This window comes from Lygodium microphyllum, chromosome 13 (assembly GCF_053477565.2).
Source record: "Lygodium microphyllum isolate KBCC chromosome 13, Lygodium_microphyllum_v1.1.10, whole genome shotgun sequence".
Lineage (NCBI taxonomy): Eukaryota > Viridiplantae > Streptophyta > Polypodiopsida > Schizaeales > Lygodiaceae > Lygodium > Lygodium microphyllum.
The window spans coordinates 88,574,514-88,598,030 of record NC_141147.1 but is presented as its reverse complement, the minus strand read 5'-3'; the positions used below and the strand labels follow the sequence as shown (position 1 = coordinate 88,598,030).

General features: G+C 39.9%; 1 protein-coding gene across 1 annotated transcript in view; it reads right to left on the bottom strand.

Annotated features, from left to right (window-relative positions):
* Positions 1-10,446: 10,446 nt before the first annotated feature.
* LOC148026879 (putative inactive purple acid phosphatase 27) overlaps positions 10,447-23,517 on the bottom strand; it is a 117,138-nt gene continuing 104,067 nt past the window's right edge. The window contains exon 10 of the mRNA XM_087690352.1: positions 10,447-10,755. Within this exon, the coding sequence (XP_087546478.1) occupies positions 10,447-10,755 (309 nt within the window). The remainder of the gene's footprint in view (positions 10,756-23,517) is intronic.

Sequence of the window (23,517 nt, the reverse complement as noted above, 5' to 3'; positions counted from 1 at the left end):
AATCGAGAGAGGGGTGGAATGTGAAAGTGCACATGTATGTGAGTGTATATGTGCACAATTGAACAAGTAACATTGTGATAATATAATTGTCCTAATATTAACTATTTCAATAGTTTGAAAACAACAAATAGTGTACCTTTCTATAGTGAGTTCATGCAATAATGTAAAATTTATTAGTATATCAAATTATTTGATTGTTGAAAGCTTCAAGTGTCAAATGGTATAGTCTTGGAAGGATTAATTGAATAATGCAATCTAAAGTTACATTTTAGAGACACTGTGAAGCACTTGCAAGAGTTATTGTAAGCCTAATCAATTGAGGATGAGAGAGAGCACAATTGAATCTAGTGAAAATATTTGTGTTGTGGTTTTGCTCATGTGTGCACAATTGAAGTACTAATATATCGGGATGTAATTGCAAAAAATGTTCAAAGAATTAGGAGTGGAGAGGAATGTGAATGTATATGTGCATGTGAAAGTACAGTGCACAATTGAATAAGTAATAATATGATATTATTATTGCCCAACATTGTTGAAAAGTCCATATCTATTTACATGCGCATGTGTTTGTCCTACATGCTAATTTAAGACTTTTTATGTGTGTAAATGTGTGCAACCATGCATATAATTAGGCGACGTTCTTACATATAATTATGTATGTGCTAGGGAGTTGGTAATATGTATGTATGCATGCATGCATGTGCACATGTGTTACTAAATAGTAACTAAAGTTTGAAAAACGTTACCAAGGCTTGCCTATGCAAATGTTGAGAATCATACTTGGACATAGTTGAAAATAATACACTTTATCAATGAGAAGAACATGTATTCTTTATGAGAACATAAAAAGAAATCAATGCAAGAGAGTCGAGGCACATGAAAGGAAAAGGAAGTGTTTGGCAAGAGTTTGATAAATTGCCTATCCACTTCAAATTTTGAGCACAGGATATCTACCATTTTCTTCATGCCATTTCTTGACTATGAGCTCACACTTTGTACTGAGCACATGAATAGGTTGTGGGGCATTCAAAAACCCTAGGCATGGTGTCATTCAATAATAAACTATTATGTACCTCTCACCTCTTGCTAGATGTGGGTGTGGGGAAGTGTAAACCAACACAAAAGTGAGCCCTATGTTAGAGTGATAAGGTGATTCCATGGCCTACTGTCCCTTTTTCCTAAATTTTGGAGCTTACCAGGTCAGTTGCAACTTGGTGCCCATGTTCCTTTTTTTGGGGGAGGTTTGGAAAATGCGAGGTGACAAGTGGACAAGGTCATCATTATCTAGCCACTTTTCACATTACTCAATGCTCCATTCCCTTCCTAAATAAATATTCTAGTAAAATTTCTTCATTTTACTTGTAAGCAAAATTCAAGCTTAGTAGAGAGGCACTTATTTGTTTAATCAAAGGGATGAACATGGTTTTGCATAGAAAAAGAGAGAGGAATGGTCTCAAGGGCCTCTTTTCTCCACTAACATTATTTATTAATTGTAAGAAAGTAAAGTAGTAAGACTTTATGCATTCTCCTTTTTCTCTAAGAAGAGAAAAATCTTCCACCCCACCCTCCCATTATGGCCCTAAGGGACATGTCAACCAAGTTATCTTCTACCTAGACCTAATGAAATCCCTTTTTTCTCAATGCAAATATATTGGAATTATTTGATTAGACTTTATCCCAAACTCTTCACCTCGAAGCGTCATTACTAGCAAGAGCTAATAAAGGGTGCAAACTTGACCCTTATGACTAGTTCAATTCTTTTTTCAAATAGTTTGAGGAAATATGGGATCTTCTTCTATTGATCCCATAATATGAGCCCTTTCTTGGAATCAAATTAGTTGTGAAAGAGGGAACACAAAGTACCCCTATTAAGGCTACATAGCTCCCTCCTATCCAATTGTTTCCATTGAACAATCTCTACAAAGTTAATGTCCATCCCCTCATTTTCAACCTCTCCAATTTTCAATAGGGGATTGACCATTTGGATTTCCATAATTATCTCGCAAGGGAAACACTGGATAGCTAGTTTTGATCAATAGGGGTTTGACCATTTGGATAGCCATCATGTATCTAGAAAGGGAAAGACCTCATTAAAAATGCCCCTTGCATGTGGTCACCAAATATAGAGTTCTCACTAACCTACTTCTAATATCTACCTCAAAGTTCATGCCTACCCCTATATCTCTCATTTTTTGCCTCCAAAGATCCCATTATTGCTAAGTGGAGGGAAGATATAATATTGTGCCAAAAATAATAACTATGTTTGGAGGATTTTGATCATTTCCCTTTAAGTAATACATCAATGGTAGTATGCAAGATAATGAGCATATTATGTCTTAACAAAGGCCTCAAAATTACATCCATGTATATCCAACATGTGCTCTTCCTTCAACCAACCCCTCCAAATTTTTGAAAAAATGCCACTATCCCATATATTAGACCATCTTCAAATGCATTTATTGTGCATGGATTCCATTTACTACCAATATGAAAGATCTCTTCATCAAAGGCTTTAGTTTGAAACCATGTCATTTGATTTTATGAGGCATCACCATGCCTACTAAGAAAACCTTCCACTTAAAGCTACAAAGAATATCATTCCAATTCTTAATTAGTTGCTATGTCACTTTGGATTCCTTGATTTTAATCTTAAGCTCTTTATAAGGCAACATCTTCCCAAGTAGTATCGATCTAGTCTAACAATATGGCTCTAGAATTTAATGGTGTTAGTGACATCACCTGTAGTTGATGACCATTTAACTTGTTCAGGAAATGATTGGAATGTCAATCTTCTAGCATTATCTTATAAATACTTTTAGATAGCGCATTTTGTACCTTTAAGGACAACAAGTTAGTCCTAGGCTATTCCACATCAATTTTTCTTGTTATTAATGAACTAAATATAGCTCCTAAATACTTGTTCTAGCCTCCTCTAATTTAAATTTGATGTGATAACTAGAAATTAGCTAGCTACAAATAAAAATCAATAAATATTCTACACATGTTTCCACTAAGGAGTGCATGCAAAATAAATCCTAACTCATGTAGGCACTAGTACTTGTTGAGGTGTGTATTATGGAATCACTTGTTAGTGGAGTGCATCCCCATCGATTCCTAACTCAAGAGAACCATCTAAGGCACTCATCTACTTGAGAAAATGCATTGTTATCAAATGATAATTATTTAAGTTGCTTGTCCTTCCAATGATGCACACAAGGGAAAGCTTTTTAAGGTGCTCATTCCCTTGTGTTGGTACCCTCTTGGAAATATAGCTTGTGTGATACATGTTAGCTTGAGAATTCCTAAATCAATAAAAATTTTCTCATGCCCAAAAAGGATAGGTATCCTCACCACCAACTCTCCTAAGTCAAGGGAGAACCATCTAAGGTGCTCATCCTCTTGAGGACATGCCTCAATGTTAGTAGAGAATTATTTAAAATGCTCCTTCCTTTGATGATGCACACAAGGGAGAACCATTTAAGAGGACCATACCCTTGTGTGTCTCTTGGGAAGATGCCATGTTTTGAAAATCAAACTCATCTGTGGTATTGACACCGACTCTACTTAATATAGCTGCAACTAGCTGTGCAATATCTGGTCAGTCAGTGATCTACTTGCATACACACTGTGTGCAAAAATGGATTTTGGAGAAATGGCCCACATTTTCTAACCATTTTAGCGTGGTCTACAACTTAGTAGAATAAATTTTTTCTAAATTTTGCATGGATTTTGAGATATTCAACATAGACCTATGTAGACTAGCTATTTACTACAATGGACAATACTCTCATTTTGGCTTGAGATATTAGTAAAATGTTTGGAAAATTCTTAAGAATGCTTCTGGATGGTGAACATTGATGTATTGGAGTTCCTGGGTGATATTTTGCTGTTGTACCTCATTGGACTGAATACATTAATTTATGCTTGACAGTGACTGCAAATTTATTCTTTATATGCTCCAAATGCTTCCATATTGCAAGGTTTGATGCGTGAGCATTGCTTGCTTAGTTTAGAGCTACTTTACTACTAGTTATAGCAGGCCTTATGCTGGTTATTGTTCTTAGTAAGGATCTCCTTCATGTTTGCATGAGTTCTATGCATCTACTGGTGTTGGTATGCACATGTCTTAATGTTGGGATGTTGCGGTGATATCTTGAGATGTTTTCAGCTAATTTGGACATATTTTTAGCCCAATTAAATTGTAATTTTGCTGTTATAATATAGTTTACAGCCAACACTCATTTGGATAGGTGATCCATAAAGCAGTTTGATACCGATTGAGTACTTCCAGTGGATGTATTGAATCTTTGGATGCCATGTACATGTATGAAGATGTTTATGGGAGGTTTCAAGATGCAGATCAGAATTGCATTTGCCAACTTGAAGCTTGGTTACACTATTATTAATTGTGGTAAATACACTTGGTTGATGTCTTGAGCAATTGATGATATCTCTGCAACTACGACTAATAAACTATAACGGGGTTGTGGAGACTGTTTGAAGACACTGTTGTTGCCTAGCTGAAAAGGCATTGCATTGTCTTGAAGTAGTAGCATTATGGCTAATGCAACAGGAATTGATAATATCACTTAGATTATGGGGGAGAAGCTTGACAATAAGAACTTTGTTCTATGGAATTTCAGAATGCAAAACTTCTCGATTGAGAGAGGTTATTGGGATTCATGTAATGGAGATGAAGCTGAACTGAGATTGCTTGATAGAAATCCTACTCTTAAGCAGTAGAGAGCTCATATGCAATGGATGAAAAGAGCTATTAAATATCTGCATTGGTTCTCCTTATGCATATTAGATGCTATGGCCATGCAAATCACTAATTGTCCTCCAAAGGATGCATGGGAGATTCTTATGAAAAACTATGGCAATGTCACTCATGCACGAAAAATTCAACTGAAGTAGTATTTCAATAACATGTCAAGAAATGGCAAAATCATATAGGCTTATACCACAGAAATTAAAACAATTGCATATCAGCTTGCTTCTATTGGATTGAAGGTTGAGGATGATGACATGATTGTTACTTTGAATGGCTTGGGTAAGGAATACAAAGCCTTTAACACATCGATTTCTGTAAACCATATAAGGTGGTACATGATTTTTATCAAAGCTTACTTCTTGATAGTAGCTCCCCTTATTGAATTGCTTAAAAAGCAAGAAAAAACACATGGATGACTCGAGAGCATGAAAGATTTGACAAGCTGAAGCAATGTCTCACTCTATTGCCCCCATCTTGAAGTTGCCAAATTTTGTGAAGGAATTTGAGGTCATTACAGATTCTAGCATCATGGCACTTGGATGCATTCTTGTTCAAGAAGGGCATCCAGTGGTGTAATATTCTTGCCAAATTAAACTATACAAGAAGAATTATGCTATGCATGACCTTGAACTTTTAAGAGTCATTCATGCCCTAAAATTATAGTGCCACTACGTGCTAGAAAGAAGATTCACTCTTATGAAAAACCACAAAAGTCTCAAGTGGATTTTCACCCAACTTGATCTCAACATGAGACAATGGAGATGGATTGAAGTCCTCCAAAGATTTAACTTTGAAATTAAGTTCCATTTGGAAAAAGACAATGTGATAGTTAACACCCTAAGCATGAAATCTTTTGTAAATTTTCAACTCTTAGAAGAGTCAAACAATAGAGGATTTCTTGCAAGTCTGATTTCCATGCATAGCAATCATATTTTAGAGGTTGTATAGCTGTCGAAATCTATAAAGACCTCGACAACATTGAGGTCCATCCAAATTGGGGGAGGAGATAGCCACAATACAAAGGCCAAATTCAAGCATTATCATATTCAGGGTGAACTCTTGTACTATCAACATAGGTTATATGTGCCCAATAGTTGGGGTCTCAAGAAGAAGATTCTATGGGAGGCCCATCGTAGTCTGATAGTTGGACATCTTGGCTACATAAAGATTGTAAACAATGTAAGACAAATTTATCATTGGGCAAGAATGAAAGTTGATATGCTAAGATATGTAACTCAATGCTTGAGTTTTCAACTTGAAAGGATCGAGCTGCCATGACAATTGCACCCACTAGACATACCATAGATGAAGTGAGAGGCATCATATGGATTTTTTAGTTTGTCTTCCAATAGTGCGAGGTGGATATGACTCGATTCTAGTAGTCGTAGATATGCTAATGAAGGTCACTCATATCATTCTTGTGAAGACTACCTTCAAAGCATCTAACATTTTTAGGTTGTTTGTCAATGAAATTTTGAGGTTGTATGGGTTGCCAAAAAGGATTGTCAGTGCTAGTGACACAGATGTAGAGATTCCTTGTTCACTTCTAAATTCTAGACATGTCTCTTTGAAGCCATTGGCATACAACTCTACTTCAGTACCACCTATCATCCTCAAACTAATGGGTAGACTGAAAAATTTGATCAAGTGTTGGAAGATATTTTGAGAGCATATTGTAGCAGGAAGCCCAATGAATAGATAGAGTACTTATATATTTATTCAAGTTTGCCCACAATGCCTCGTACCAACAACAAAGTATTGGTATGACTCCTTTTCAGGCATTGTATGGGAAATAATGATTATCCCCTCAAATTTTTTTATTTGACCTTGAGAGGCAAGCATCCAAAAAAATGCTAAAAGATATAAAGTAGCAACAAACCACGGCCATCCCATAGGACATCAAAGTAGCACAAGACTAGTAGAAGACCTACACAAACCCCAAGAGGACTCCACGAACTTTCAAGGACGGTGGCATGGTGTTCCTAAGATTCCGACCAAAGAAGAGTTCTTTATCTCTTTGGAATTTAAAGAACTCAATCTAATATATTGTGGACCCTACAAGATTGTCAAGTGTCATAGCATCCCCCTCTCCCCTTGATAATATTATTAATTATTAATTATTAAATTAAATCTCTCCTCCCCTCACCCTTGTGCGAGCCCACCTCCCCTCTCACATTAACTTGATGGCCTCCTGTTCTCACCATTTTTAAAAATTTAATTATTAATTAATTAATTACTTAGTACTTTCCCTCCCCCCTCTGATTTTTAAAGCTATATGTGTATGTATGTGTGTGTACACACACACACACACACACACACAAACACAAACACAAAATACACAAACACACACACCACATTAAAAAAACCAACCCTCCCCTTTCTTTGACCAAACGTGATATTCTATGCCCCCCCACCCCCCTTTTGTACAAAAAAAAAGAGATTAATTGACATTCACCCCCCCCCTTTGAATTTTTGGAAAAAAAAGGAGAGTTCAAACATGCCCTCTTCTCCTCTTTTTGGAAATAAGTATCTTGGATTTTTTTTTTTGTACCCTCCTCCCTCTTAATTCATAAGTAAACCCCCTTTTCCCCATTTTTGTGACTCTTCCTCTCTCCTCATGGATTTAAAGATACACAAATCCCCTTTGTACCAACACATTTTGACCCCCTACAAATATCCAAGATATTTTTTATAGCACTTTGAATTTCCTAAGTAAATATAGAGATTAAAAATTTTCCAATAGCTGAGACAACATCCCTCCGAAAATATGTATATATATTCTTCCCCTTGCCACCACAAGACACCTCAAATTCCATGACACAAGTAGGAGATTCACCCCCTTTCTCCCACCTTCCAACCCCCCCCCCCCCCCCCCCCCCAACTAAAGGACCAATTGTGTAGAGTGAGGCATGAGAGGCAAGTAATGGTATAACTATGTCAATTAGAGAGGAGTGAAACAAAAGAAAATAAATGTGTTTCAAAGTAACACAGTGACCCACTTCTAAAACCATTCTTTTTCTCTTTCTCCACTTGTGATGTCCCTGTGAAAGAAGCTCCACATGGTGGGACCATCCACCAACGAAGCGGGACCTTCGAATGCGGCTAGTCCAACTAATGTTCCCATGTGGTGGGTCCATTTTCAATGACTCTTAATGCGAGGATAAACACAGACAATAATACTAATGCCTCAAATGGTCAGAACTAGGTATTTGCCTTTTTTTATCAATACGACACTCTCGATAAGGAAAATAGAAATTACTATACTTGAGTTCTTCAAAATAATGCATGAAAACAATAGTTGAATTGCTAATAATAGATTCTAGGTTATCTTTTAAGAATTATATTGATAGTAAATATATTATGAAAATTTATTAAATATTAAATTAGATAAAAGCCATAAACTCTACACATGCTTGAGTTACTTATCCAATTACTCGTTAAAAATAGCATGTATTAAATCTCATGTATAATGAAGATATCAAATATTAGTACTTATTTTTTATTAATTCATAAATTGATATATTAATATTTTTAATTAATCATGGATTGTGAACTAAAGAAAAGCAACCCATAAGGATAGTGTTGCTAAATTTCTTTTGTAAGCCGACTAGCTAACCTATGTAGTCTTGGTTATACTTTTATTTTTTGACTCATACATATGCTTGACCATAACATTGATTTATGGCATTATTCTCAACCCCCTAACCTCTTTTCCTATAAATTGAAGCCTTATGGAAGCTATAATTCGCATTCCACTTGTAATCAAGAATGGCCATTCCAAATGGAAGCATTAGGTGCAGATATAAGTCTACCTAAATTCTCAATTGAGAGGCAAGTAATGGTAGAATTATGCCAGTTACAAAGGAGTGAAACAAAATAAATAAATGAGTGTTTGAGAGTGAGAACATGAAGAGGGCAAAGATGAAAACTCTCTCAATCTAGCACATCCCCAAGTCGAACAACCATGACCCATTTCTAAAACCATTCTTTTTCTCTTTCTCCACTTGTGATGCCCTTGTGAAAGAAGCTCTACATGGTGACTCTTCAATAACTCTTAATGTGAGGATAAACATGGACAATAATACTAATGCCTCAAATGGCTATAACTAGGTATTTTCCTTTTATTATCAATACGACACTCTCCATAAGGAAAAGAGAAATTACTATACTTGACTTCTTCAAAATAATGCATGAAAAAAATAGTAGTTGAATCACCAATAATAAATTCTAGGTTATCTTTTAAGAATTATCTTTATAAATAAATATATTATAAAAAATTATTGAATATTAAATTAGATCAAATTTGTAGGCTCTACACATGCTTGAGTTTCTTAACCAATTACTTGTTAAAAATAGCATGTATTAAATATCGTGTATAATGAAGAGATCAAATATCAGTACTTATTTTTTGTTAATTCATAACTTGATATATTAATATTTTTAATTACTCGTGGGTTGTGAACTAAAGAAAAGCAACCCATAGAAATAGTGTTGCTAAATTTCTTTTGTAAGCCAACTACTGCCATATGTAGTCTTGGTCATACTTTTATTTTTTAACTCGTAAGTATGCTTGACCATAACATTGATTTATGGCATTATTCTCAACCCCATAACCTCTTTTCTTGTAAATTGAAGCCTTATGCAAGCTATAATTTGCATTCCACTTGTAATCAAGAATGACCATTTCAAATGGAAGCATTAGGTGGTGCAGATAGAAGTCTACCTAAATTCTCTACTAGAATCATGCCAGACAAAAAGGACGCATGGCATCATCCATTGAGATGACTTAGTTAGCAATCAACTTGTTAAAAAAAGGTAACCTTGCAACATTGTGAGGTTTGATGTGGCCATCCGTTTCGCATTATTCAATTAGCCACTTATTAAGTTCATACATGGGATCAAGAGGCACATTTGTAGGTATGCTTGTCATGTAGCCTAGTGAATAGGCTTTGGTACAACTTCATTCTTTCTTGAGGGCTTGCCAAAGTTGAGAATTTTTCATCAAGTCCTTACATGGTTGAGCGCAGACAAGAGAGGAAATGCATGGAAATGGGATAATCCTTTCAAAGGGAAATCCTTTAATGACTTGCTTGGTCATTAAATGCACCATGTATATTTTTTAAAAAAAGAGTAAATGTTGTCAAATCTACATTTTTAAAAAAAGACAACATGATTGTAAGGACTTGCCAAAAGTAACCATTGTTAGAAAAAGAGGTGTATGAGTGATTATTATTAAGCTCTAATATTCAATTTCCTTAATGGGGGGTTAAAATCATAGGAGAATTCATGTTTAGAGTGAGTATACATACCATGTTTGCAAAGAAGTGTAATAAGTTACAAATGCTTCCATCCAATGCATTGAATGTGCCAACTTTTTCAAAGTGGTGTTTTTCTTATTAGATGCATGTCTTACACAGTCAAGCCTCAACAATATATAAAGGATTTGATAAAGTTGTACTATTTTACAAACTTTGGGGGAAAAAACAAACATTTTCAAGTTCACATTGAGAATGGTTTTAAGCCACATATTCATTCCATCATGAACAAAAGCAATGTTGCACTACTTTGCTTCATATAAGACTAGTAGGTGAATGCTCCAATAGTCATATTGAAAAAACTATCTTGTAAGGTTTGCCTTTGTGTGGATGAAATTGTAATTGGTATAGCACAAACTATGTAGCTAATGTGATTTCAAGACACATGTTCAAACTATCACACCCAAGAATATCTGGATATCTTCTTGATATCCAAAAATAGTCAAAAACACTACCATCGCTACTCTTCTTATATTCTAAAAGTAAACTAGATGAATTGTAAGCAGTTAACTTTGTGAAGCCAAATTCACGATCCTTAACCAAGCTCCAAGTTGAGTTAAGGCTACTAAAATTTGACAAGTGGGAGCCACCACCTCCTACCACCAAATGGATGGTTGCATTGAATGTCCCTGAATAGAAATGCTTCTCGTTGCTTACACAAACACCCTACATATCACAATTAAAACAATTAGAAGGTAGATAAAGCATTAGATGAAAATGTAAGTGTGTGATTGGTGAGAGGAGAGGGTGTTATTTGTCAAATCTCTCATTTATCTTTAAGGTGGTGGTCTTATGGACCATTTAGAAGTGCCAAATGGCATTGCATTTGGAGATGCAAACATTTCTAGATGCAACACGGATATCCATTATCACTTGTAAAACCATTGCCAATCCTGGTACTTTCTATCACATATAGTCAAGCACCTCAACCCATACCAAGCAATGATGTTATTTGTCCCATCTTTAATTTATCTTGAAGGTGGTGGGCCTTATGGGCCATATAGAAGTGTCAGATCATGTGACATTTGGATATACAAATCATTACTAGATGCAACACAAATATCAATTATCACTAGTAAATTATTGCCAATCCTGGTACTTTCTCTCACATATAGTCAAGCACCTCGACCATATCGAGCAATGATGTTGAATCCAACCCAAATGTTCCTTATTTTGGTGGCTATGGTAGAATATGCATCAACTGGGTTCTACAAAGTTCCAAACCAAGCCATGCGATTTACTTCTTCCATCACCATCGAATTTGGGAAAATCTGTTGAAGTGATGGGTCTCCGGTTGGAGAGATTGTCTACTTAAGTGCCCTGTCATATATGAATTCGCATGCACATATTCTTATCTGCATAAACACAAATTTTAAGAGCATTGCATCAAATCGTACTTGCCAACTGCCAAAGAGCTTTTGACACGGATAGGTTACCTTTGTTTTGTCCAGAGGGATAACTAGGTTGGCCAGAGGGATAACCGGGTTAGCATAACCATACTTGGATTACACTCTCCCCCTCTAGAATTGTCCCCAAACACGCTTGCAACCCTGACACACTCATCAATACGCCTTGGTCAAATCCCTCTGGTTAACCCTGACACTGCCAATCGAAGCAAGACAGTGCACTGTTGCACACTGGATTGGGCCTTGTATGAATACTGGACAGTAGATAACTGTGTGGGGATAATTCCTTTTGATCTACGATTCAAAAACTTGTATTAGAGTTAATTTTCTTCGGGACCCTACAAACGGCTTCATTGAATGCCCCATTAGAGGTGGGCCCCACAGAATCTATTGTCTCCTTGCATTGGCAGCCCACGCAATCAATTCCACCGGGCTGGTTGCGTTTACAAGGTTGGATGGGTTTACTTTTGGTCGTCGCACCAAACTACGTGGAAATTCGAGACACCGTTCCTTGGTCAAACCCCACTTTTCTGATTGGTTGGGATTACTATTGGTAGGCGAGTTTTTTATGTCATCTGGGTTTACTTTGTTAAAAAGTAGAGGTCAAGATGCACTCCTTTTTTCGGCCTCAACCACAGCCATTGATCCGAACTCCCCGGGGTCTTAAAGACCCCGTGGGAGATAGTTTTGAGGCCCCCCTCCGGTGCCCACCCTTCTCTCCTTTCTTCTCAATCTTCCTTGGACACGAATTGCGATGGGGTCAATAGATCGAGGGCAAAACGGCAAGGCGGCACGCAGTCCAACGTGGCTTCAAGTGATATGCGACTACACAACGTGGTGATCAAGGCAAAGGAGTGTAACCATATCGTGGCTAACTCAACAAGTGGAGCCTTGGGTGGTGACAAGAACAAGGCTAGTCAATGGTAGCAAGATGCAACTGTAGGGAGCGCATATGCAAGTGGCCATGTTAGTGTTGTTGGCACTGTTGACTAGACTAGGGACATAAATCAAGCCATTGTACCGGTCAAAGAGTCGAGAGATTGCTAAGCAGGAATAATAGGCTCTAGGCGGCACACCAATCAAGACAAATTCTTGAGCGGAGTCTCAAGTAGCATTTGGCAACAAACGTGCGAAGATGGCAACACAAAGGGCAATTGCCAATGATAGAATTAGAACCAGCATGAGGGCAATGGCCCGAGGGGCAATAGGCTGAGTGTAAAGAGCTCAATGGCAATGGTTAGTGGTGATGTGATCACGAGCGATGGTGAGGGTGAAGAAGGTAAGTGGCTTTGATACCACTATTGGCCTTAGCATGAAGCAATTGGGCAATTAATTTAATGAAAAATGAATGAGAATGAAACAATTAATCAACGCACAATGATACTCAATCACAAATGAGAGACTATTAATGAGTGAGAGAGACTACAACACTCAAGACAATCACATTGAATAATGCCACACTTTTGTAAATGTCGCACGAAGTATCTTTAGATAGTAAAAAATGAAACCCTAACCACTTAACAGTCATAGAAAACCCCAAAATAAGCCCTAACCTTAGAGTCACTTAGTGCCTAGGAGTGGTACTGGATCTCTATGTGCTTCGTCCGGGCATGAAAAACAGGGTTCCGTGCCAAGGCAATGCAACTCTCATTGTCACATTGCAGCAAAGTAGGACGAGTCTGGGGACACCCAAGCTCCTCCAATAATCTCCGAAGCCACACAGCCTCACATGTGGTAGAAGAAGCGGCCCGATACTCCGCCTCAGTAGACGAAAGGGCTACCGTGGGCTGCTTCTTGCTACTCCATGAGATAACACCTGCATCCAAGGTAAAACAGTAACCTGTAGTAGACCACCTGTGGTCCACATCACCAGCCCAATCCGAGTCACTCCAACCTGCAAGTACAAGATCTGAACCATCTATCCCTGCGGGATAATGAATCCCTAAATCAGACGTCCCCCTCAAATACCGAAGTATCCTCTGAGTAGCCTACCAATGCACCGTCTTAGGTTCACTCATGAACCCTGCCAAGAGCCCAACAGCAAAACAAAGATCAACCCTAGTGTTGAGAAGCCAAATCAAGGATCCAATCAACTGACGATAGCGGGAAGCATCCGCCATAGGAGAAGCTAAATGGGAAGTAGCCTTCTAGTTCGGATCCATAGGAGTAGAAAGGGTCCAACAATCCTCCATCTCAAAAGACACCAAGAGCTCCTGTACATATCTCTATTGAGAGATGAAGATCCCCCTCTGAGACTAATAAATCTCATGGCCCAAAAAGAAATGGAGTAGACCCAAGTCCGTCATCTCGACGAACGTCCGATGTAAAGCTGACTTCGTCTCTTGGACCTGCTGTGCATCATCACCTGTGACAATCAAATCATCAACATATAATACAAAAAGCACACAACCATCCTCGAAAGTGTGAACATAAAGCTGCGGATCGGCCTTGGAACGCCGATATCCCAACTGAGACTGGAGGAACGAATCAATCTTCTCATTCCATGCATGCGGAGCCTGCTTGAGGCCATAGAAGGCCTTCTTCAACCTGTAGACTTTCCCATCTGAAGATCCAAAGCCAGGAGGCTGCTCAACATAGATCTCCTCCTTCAAATCACCGTTGAGGAAGGCCGATTTCACATCCAACTGGTAAACAGGCCATCTCCTATGGCCAGCCAAGGCAAGAGCAACTCTAATGGTTGCCATATGAGCTGTGGGGGCAAAAGTATCATGACAGTCAATCCCTGGGCGCTGTGCAAAACCTTTAGCAACAAGGCGAGCTTTGTGCTTATCCAAAGAACCATCGCTAAGGTATTTGGTCTTGAAGACCCACTTGATGCCAATCACCTTCTTATTCGGGGGGCGGGGCACGAGTGACCAAGTGCCATTCCACTCAATAGCCTCCAACTTGGCTTCCATAGCTTTCTTCCATGGTGTGGACTGTAAAGCCTCCTTCACGGAGGTGGGCTCTCGATCCTGCATAACACAGGTCATCAAACAATAGTTAGAGCAAACAAGCTCCATAGAATGTGCCTGGTGCCGCCGTGACCGCCGCGGACCATCCTCTGGTCCCCACTCCTCAGGAACCCCCTAAATCCCTGAATCACGGAGTGTGTCATGGGCCCAATGAGGAGGAGGCCGAACCTCCCCTCGTCGCTCTCCATCAACAGAAGACTCTGGAATATCCACCGGTGGTAACTCCTCAGGGGTGACCGGTGGAACAATAGACTTTGTGTCAGAAACAGAATCATAATCAAAAGGCACGGACTCCAATGGAACTGTAGCAGGAGCCCAACTCTCCCCTGGATCTCCAAGAACGGGATGCTCCTCACCCGTTGATATAGCCGGAACCTCAATAAACCGCACATCGCGGCTAGTGTACACATCCCGCTTGACGAGATCATACAATCGATAGCCTTGGGACTGGGAGCTGTAGCCAACAAATACCTGTCTTCGGGAAGCTGCTTCAAATTTATCACGGTGAGCCTTGGGAATGTGAACATAGGCATCACACCCAAAGACCCGAAAGTAAGAAACATCTGGATTGGTCCCAAAGTAAGCCTCAAATGGGGTCATCCCTTCGACGATCGAAGTAGGGGATTGATTAAGGATGTGGACTGCAGTAGCCACAGCCTCGGCCCACAAAACCTAAGGGGTCTGTCGGTGCTCCATCATGGTGCCCGCCATCTCGATCACACTGCGGTTTCTCCATTCAAGAATGCCATTTTCTTGAGGAGTGTTGGTATTGGCAAACTCCCGGTGAATTCCTTTATTTGCACAAAACCGAGCAAACTCATTAGAAACAAATTCACCGCCCTTGTCGGAGCGCAAGATCTTCAATTTCTGGCCCGATCGGTTCTCCTCAAAGAGAAGCCAATCCTTGAAGTGTGAGAAAGCTTCTGACTTTAATGCCAAAAAATAGGCCCATGTCATCCTGCTAGTCATCTACGATCAGCATGAAGTACAAGCTACCACGCAAGGACTCGTTCCTCATAGGGCCACATAGATCCGTAGAGACAAGCTCCATCGGTGAAGTAGACTGCCGCGAAGCTGTGTGGGGAATGGCATCCCTATGCTGCTTCCCCCGAATGCAGGAGACACATGGCTGCTGGCTCACCACTATATCCGGCAACCCTCGAACAAGCTGTCCACGTGACGCCCTCCGAAGATAATCATAGTTGAGGTGACCAAACCGAGCATGCCATAACTCTGACTGTGACTGAGAGGTAAGAAGAAGAGTAGAGAGGGCGGTGGAAGACTTCAACTTATAAATGTCATTCTCCTCATATCCAGATGATAGAACCTTCCTCGATCCACGATCAAGGACTCGCACCGTAGAACTGTCAAATTCCACCAAAAGGCCAAGGGAGCAAATCTTATGAGCTGACAGGAGATGGTACCCTAAGCCTGGTACATGCAAAACCTCTGAGGTATGGGTACCACCTTGTCTAACTGGAATAAGTTGCATCTTACCCTGACCTGCAATAGATACTGAAGAGCTATCTCCAATGAGAATCTGCCCACGCGAGGGTCGCAACTGGGCAACACCATCTAATGAAGAAGTCATGTGCCGGGTGGCACCACTATCAACGATCCACTCTCGAGCCTGGGGAGCCATCATCGCAGCATCAGAAGCATTCGGTGAAGAGTCCTCAATGACAACTAGATGAAGAAATGTAGCTAATGAGGGTGCAGCCACCGCTCCAGAATCCTTTGTGTCCTTCTTGTTGTTGTCCTTCTTGTCTTTGTCAGGGCAATCCTTCGTCCAATGGCCAGTCTTTCCACAAATATGACATGTGGAGTCTTTGTCCTTGTCCTTGTCCTTGTCCTTCTTGGACTTGTTATCCCCCTTCTTCTTCTTTTGGTCCTTCCCCTTCTTCTGAGATGCTTGACCTGTCAACGCCTCCGTCTTGGAAGCATTCTGTCCCTTTAACTGTTCCTCTTGGTTCAAGACCATAGGAGCCAACTCTTCCCATCGAAGAGTAGACTCTCACCCCAAAGCAATAAGAGTAGAGTAAAATGTACCGAATCGTGGCGGCAACTGGGACAATAGTGTGATCACCATGTCTTCAGAGGAAATCGGCTTCCCCGCATTCTGAAGCTGCCGTAGCTTATTAATGTGCTCCCGCAGCGAAGAAGACTTGTTTACGGACAAGGGCCGCATCTGTACCTCCAAAGAAACCCGCTTCATAAGGGTCATCCGATTGTACATCTAATCAAGCTCCAGCCATATCTCCCAAGCCACCGTCAAGTGCTCGATGTGAGCGATCACGGCTGTAGTACATGATAGAAAGAGAAAGGAACGAATCCTGGCATTCAGTTTGTCCCAATGAGACTGAGCCTTGGCCAACTCCGCACGAGCATCGGAAGAGAGTTTGGACTCCTCTCTTACCGAGGGCCGGTCGATCTCCTCCTGTACAAGCTCCGCCAAATCATAGGACTCAAGGATGGCCAACATCATGATGCGCCAAATGCGGTAATTGTCGCCATCGAGCTTCTGATCTGCAGGAAGAGCCGGTAAGACGAGGCACCTTCCGGTCCATAATCGACTGGAACTCCAAGTCAATCTCTGTAGACATCTTCACCTGTAATGCCTTTACAAATGCAAAAGCAGCCCCCTCTGACTGTGAAAACTCAGCCTACTAAGGCTCTTCCGCGTCCTGAAACTTCTTCACCCGCCGGAGGCGATGAAAAAGCAAAACCTGCACTTGTAGGCTGAAAACTCAAACTTCCTCCGCGTCAAACAGCAATAAACAGCAGCAAATCCGCCACCTAGACTCCTTTCCTGTGCACCCACGCTTGCCTCAGCCTTGTTCCAAGGCGCAGCCCTCCTGTCTGCCCTCAAACGCTAAAAATGCAAATTTACGTCGCGATAGAAACTCCTCTTCAGGTTGATTCTACGCTCAGTCAGCCCTCTAACACTGCTCTGATACCATGTCAGAGTGCAGCGGTGCGGAAGCATATGACTGAGAGAGAGAGAATGCAGAGAGAGAAGAGAGAGAAAGAGACAGTGGAAGATGAAGATTTGTTGTGTAAAGTGTGCTGGATACAAAGATATGCAGATATATACACGGGCGCAGTGCGCTGGACTGCGTGTCTCCACCTCAACGATGCAACCTGCTGTTCACCTCGAAGTCCGCTGCAGTCTGCACTGTCTCCTGTCTGAAATCTGCGAACAGAGTCAGAATCTACGCATGTCACCGATCTGTAATCTACGAGCAGAGAAGTGTAGGAGACTGCTAGAGATGTCGGCTATTTATAGCCAGAAATCTGGGGGAAAATGAGGCACCAGAAAACTGTCTGTTGGCTGCATTAAATGCAGCCAACTGCCTGCACAGGTCGCACTGCCACGTGGCAGTCCGATTGTGCAGTCCGACTGCACACTGCGGCTGCCTGTCCGACTACACTGGCTGTGATCTGATCTCTAACAATAGGTTACTGTCTTGATTAAGGATACCACCTACAACATAACCATTCACATCCGTATGAAGCTCAAAATGTTTATTTAGATCAATAATCTGCAATATTGATGCAGTTGTAACAGGCTGTTTCAATATTTGGAAACATTGCTCAAGCTCACTAATTCAAACCACCCAAAAGCTAACGTACTTCTGCTTCGGATATGCTTGAGCAAACATGTCAAGGGCTCAATAATATGAGCATAATCCTTTAAGAACTTCAAAACCAAACCAACAAAACCCAAGAAAGATTGTGCTTGCCTTATGGTCCTCAGAATAGGCCAATCAAGCATTAGTTTTATCTTTTCGTAATCAATTCAGATGCCATCAACCCAAATGGCATGTCCGAGATACAAATGCTCCATGTGAGGGATCTGTTTAAGGGTTCACAATACATTTCTAAGCATGCAAACCTTGGTCTCTAATTCGACACCTCAAATCCTACTAGTTGAGATACATGTGACAAGGACAACAACACAGTGAGTGGAACAACACAATGGAGCACCTGCAATGCGTCTCTAGGTCATTGCAACACAAGACAAATGCGAATAGAGGAAGCTTGATTGAGAAGAGTGTGTTCATGCTGCAAAAGGTTGTTCATGGAATGTCATGAATATGTACTTGAGGTCCTCTGCCTTGCTATGCTACAAAATCATTTGCATTTCATTCACACATTTGCACATTAATTGGTGCATTAGTCAAGCACTCATGGTCTTAGGACAAGGCATTTTGACAAGGGATTAGTGGGATCAGCTCCCCCTTGTGTGCCAAGTGTAGACCACGCAGGGTTTCAAGACTATAGTACAGTTTCAAGGATTAACATATTTGGGAAGTTAGGGTTTTCCACACACACCCCCAAATACATACATGCATACATACATAACCCTTTTTTTTTTCTTGCAATACAATCCGACACATCATCTCTTTCATTTTCTTCTTCTTCTTTGCTGTTGTTTTGAGAGTCTCTCATGCTTCCCCTCCCTTTATTTGGGCTTCGGCTCGAACGACATGTTTCACTGTCTAGAGAATCCTCCTTTTCTTTTTTATTTTTCAAAACAGTTTGCACCCAGATCTGTATCTATTTTAGATAGGATTACAACAACATTTAAGAATAAGCAAGCTTCAACATGTGGTTATAGAATTGAAAGTAACATATGCGGCCTTCTGTTTGCAACATAGGATGTGGAAAATTCAAGCTTACAACCTGTTTCATCGCAGGACTGGTGAGAAAACACTTATGCTACTTCCTTGGCATATCCTTCAATACAATTTCAGAAAGAAAAAAGCTTTACATACTTCACATTTGGCCATAGGTTTGTCAAGAAGCTAGTATGAAAATATCCCGGATCACGCGAACCAATAGAATGTGCAGGTGACCCTGAAACAAACATCATGAATACAAAGGCTTTGAGGCTAGCACACTCTTGCATACTAGCTTGATTACAACAGCCCAATCCTATAATTAAGCCCCACATATTCAAAAAAGAACAGCTTCATTAAAATGCCAAGTCTCCCTATAAGTATGGTTCTTTGAAGCACTAATTTCACACACAAATGCTCACAGACTTTCACAAAAAAGAGAAAAGAAAAGAGAGAAGGAGAGGATCAGAGATCAAACCACATAGATCTTCCCTTTTATAGGTCAAAGTGGCTCCAGAAACTGTGTTTTGGTCTTTATTCGCTTCAGTACCCCAACGCACAAGAGGTATTGCCTCAGAAACCCCATAGCCACTTGTCCAGGTGACTGTTATCTGAGTGATACAGGTGAACAGTTTTAATCCTTTCCATTTCAGAACATGGTCTCGTGTGAACAGTCCAAAACAATCCATCAAATACCTCATTCGGAGACTTGCCAATGGCCAACCGGGCATAAAGAGGAGCTTTGGGGTTCTTGAATTTGATTGTTTCAGAGACAGCTAAGAGCACAGGCTGTTTGACATGCAGAATCAAGGCATGTGCATGAGTTGGGGCAGTTCTTAAAATATGCCATGATATGAATCAACCATTTTGTTCAGGATTGAAAATAAAATAAGGCATTTACTAAAAGCTCAGACTGACATTGGAAATATCACCAGAGAAATAGCCAAAAGAAAAATCATGGCGCTGATTGATCAGCCGAAAACGCAATTCCCCTTTTCCTGTTTTTGCATGACCAGTCAAAGTAAAATCTGCATACTGATACTGCATACCCCAGCTGATTGTAAGCATCCACTTGCATCCTTTGTAAGCATTATTTGATATCTTTTTCAATTGATACTACTGGAAGAAAGCTCTTCTTTATAATATGAACATGTACAAATCAAGGAATCAGACTCCTATACGAGTCATGGACTTCTTATAAGAGTCTGATATATCCGGGAGTCTTAAAATTATACCTGGGTCATCATTGATGAAAATGCCCAAGAGAAATTAAAAGCTTACTCGAGTAGGAAAATTGACCAAAAAGCCCAAATGAATAAGACTTTTTCACTCAAGTAGTCACATTGACTAGAAGCTCACATAATGAGTGGTTTCCAAAAGCAAAATCAAATGCTCGTGATCAAAGAAACAAACCATGAACTGGTAAACCTATAAAATAAAGCTCTCCAAAATCTAAATTTGGCAACTCCTAAAATTTAGGAGATTACTATTTTGGAAAGTTACTCAAATGGAAATTATGTTCACGTCGAAGGCTGTGGAATTTTGCAATGAAAATTCTATCTTCAATAGCTATCTCAAATTTTTAACGATTTAAGAGATTTTTAGAGTAGAAGGTTTAGAAGTTGCTTTCTCTAGAAAATTAACACGTAGCATCTAGAATAGGATATGTCACTTTGAAAGAGACAAGTGTCTGTATACTTGTCATTTTTCTAGATACTTGTCCTTTTCAGCAAACACTGGTCATTTGTAGCCTTTCCACTTTTCAGTACCCAAGCCCCACACCTATATATTGGAGGTCTCTCTCTTCATTTCCAACATGCTCTAACACTGAAATGTCTCATGCTTTGTAATTGCTTATCTATCAGAGCTAAATCTAAAAGGGCAACTTGTTTGGAACCAAAACGTTGTAGTCTAGAGGCTAAATTTGGAAAACACAACAATGTAACCACCTGGAGATGACGTTAGCTAATCACCGGCAATAGTAGGAGGCTGGACAAGAGCTGATGAGGAAGGCTGATCTGGTGCAAGGCAGCCTGCATATGAAATCAACACAAGCAGCCAGGTAGCAAACACGTCAACTGGCTCATGACATCAATAGCAGCAGCAAAACACATCCAATACAAAGGTGCCATGTAGCTGGTAGCATCAAGTCACTTAGCGCTGGAGGGAGTGTGGCTGCTATTGGCAAGGGCTAGACAGCTGATGGAAGAGGGCTAAAGGCTTCCTTAGCTAGAGAGGGCATGAAAGACTTATGTAACCTGTAAAAAAGGAATGAGTTGAGTGGTTGGGCAATTGGCTATTTTCAGATGTGGATCCTCCCAAAATTACGGTTTTGGCTTACGGAACACAAAAACTTTTGATAATCTTCAAGTTTCTGGGCTGTTTTGATGAGCTAATAAAGATTTAATGTGTAATGCATCTTTCATTGCTTACAACCATCTCCTATCAAATTGTTATAAGAATGGCTCCTATAGAAGATTCCTCAACAATGATGTCTTGCTCAATGAAGGCAAATCGTGTACCAAGTCTAGTAAGGCCATAAAGTGAGAGATGATGAAAACAACATAACTGAAGAAGGCTCCTCCACTTGATGAATGTGAAGAAACACTAGCTCGTTGTTAATAGTTGGTGTCAAAATAGAGGCAGACAATGCCTCCAATGTAGATCCACCCTTCACTCTCAAACAAAGGTGAGAATGAAACCAGCCTTCCTTCCGTGGATGGGTGGTAATTCCTTGAATACAACTTAGTTACAGCAACAACATTTATTACAAAACTGAGAAATGCAAATTAACTCATAATCTTGGACAATGGACACTCTCTTGGCCCCAAAGCTAATGCCCCTTTCGGTATTTCTTTAACTTAATCGAAGAAGAAGTTGATGTACAATGGGATTTTCCCAATCCCTTTCAGTATTCCAACTCCCCTTGCTATCCAAAATGACTAGCAAGTCTTCAATCTGATTTCCCCCTTAATTCGGGCAATCAATTGGTTTTCACCCACTTTGATGGAGATAGAAAATGCCCCGAATTCAATGATTTGCTCATCCCTCCACTTGAATTTGATTGAAAATAGGTTCAGCCTTGTTAAATCCAAGTCTTGGAGCTTTCAATTTCTCGCACGTTTTCCGAGGTTATTGCTAAACCCTAATTTCTGTTATACATATTAGTGTTTACACTGAAGAAATCTGAAATTTCTCAGCCTCTAGTGATCTCAATGTTGTAATCTTCAAAGCAAGGCTGTAGAAAGATTGGGAGATGAGAGAGAATGTTGGGAAAAGAGAAAATTCCAACTTTCTTCACAAAGAACTGAAGAAAATCAATCATTTATTGCTGTTGCCTTGTCTCAACAGCTTGTAGATGTTATTGACTGCTAGAGATTGGTCTTCTCCTGCCCCTAGCTGCCTCAGAAGGTTCTCCAATGGCTGTAGATCAAACCAATAGCATCTCCTCCCTCTCTCTTCAGGGCTGAATGTACTAAAATGCCTCTCTCCGACCTCTAAAGACGTTTTTCAATTTTGCATGGGCATTTTTGACAAGTGGCAGCCTTCCCAAATGGTTTTTCTAGCATTATCCATAATTAAATATTAATTTTTAGTCTTTAAATACTAAAAATTAATCTAATAATTATTTTAGTGCCCAGAAAAATAATCTGACTAGCCAATAATTAAATTAGATGGATAATTTCCATTCCCGAGTGTCTTTGCACCATCTTTGACTATCAGATTGGCATTAGGTATCTTTAAACGCCACTTCTCTAATGTCACCAACTAACACTTGTGGTTGTACCAGGAGCAGAAGCATGAGGCCAAATAAATGACCTAAGCCAACAACTGACACCAAATGCCACCAAGTACCTTTGTGGCATAACTTATAGCAACTTTTGTCTTTGACATCCCGTGATTTCCTCCAGTCCCAAGATCATAAAATTACTCTAACCCCAATTACACTTCACATGTGTAGCATTTACTTAACCATGTGATTAAAAATTAATCCACATGTTAAATGAGGTTTCAATTATGCATGTCCTCATGGCAGCCCTTCCCCTTAAAATCATTGCAATCGTCCTCAATTGCACTACCAGATGCATCAAAAGCAAAATAGTGGACAGGAATTTCCACAAGGCATCATAGTTAACATAGCATTGCGCATTGTTGCTCAACCATTCCATATGCCCAACACATGCTGAAAATTATCAACCAACATAACATAACATAACATAAGACTCACAAAGAATCTCAAAAACATTGCCAAATTATCATGTGACATATCTATTTCTCATGAGCTCAACTCATCTGGCAAAGCCATAGCATAGCATAAACCAAGCATAAACCATGGCTAAAACGTGAATGGCATCATAACATATATTACTGTCCATTGAAAATCAGTATTCGTCAATCAGTCCCCGATAATCATTAATCAATGCA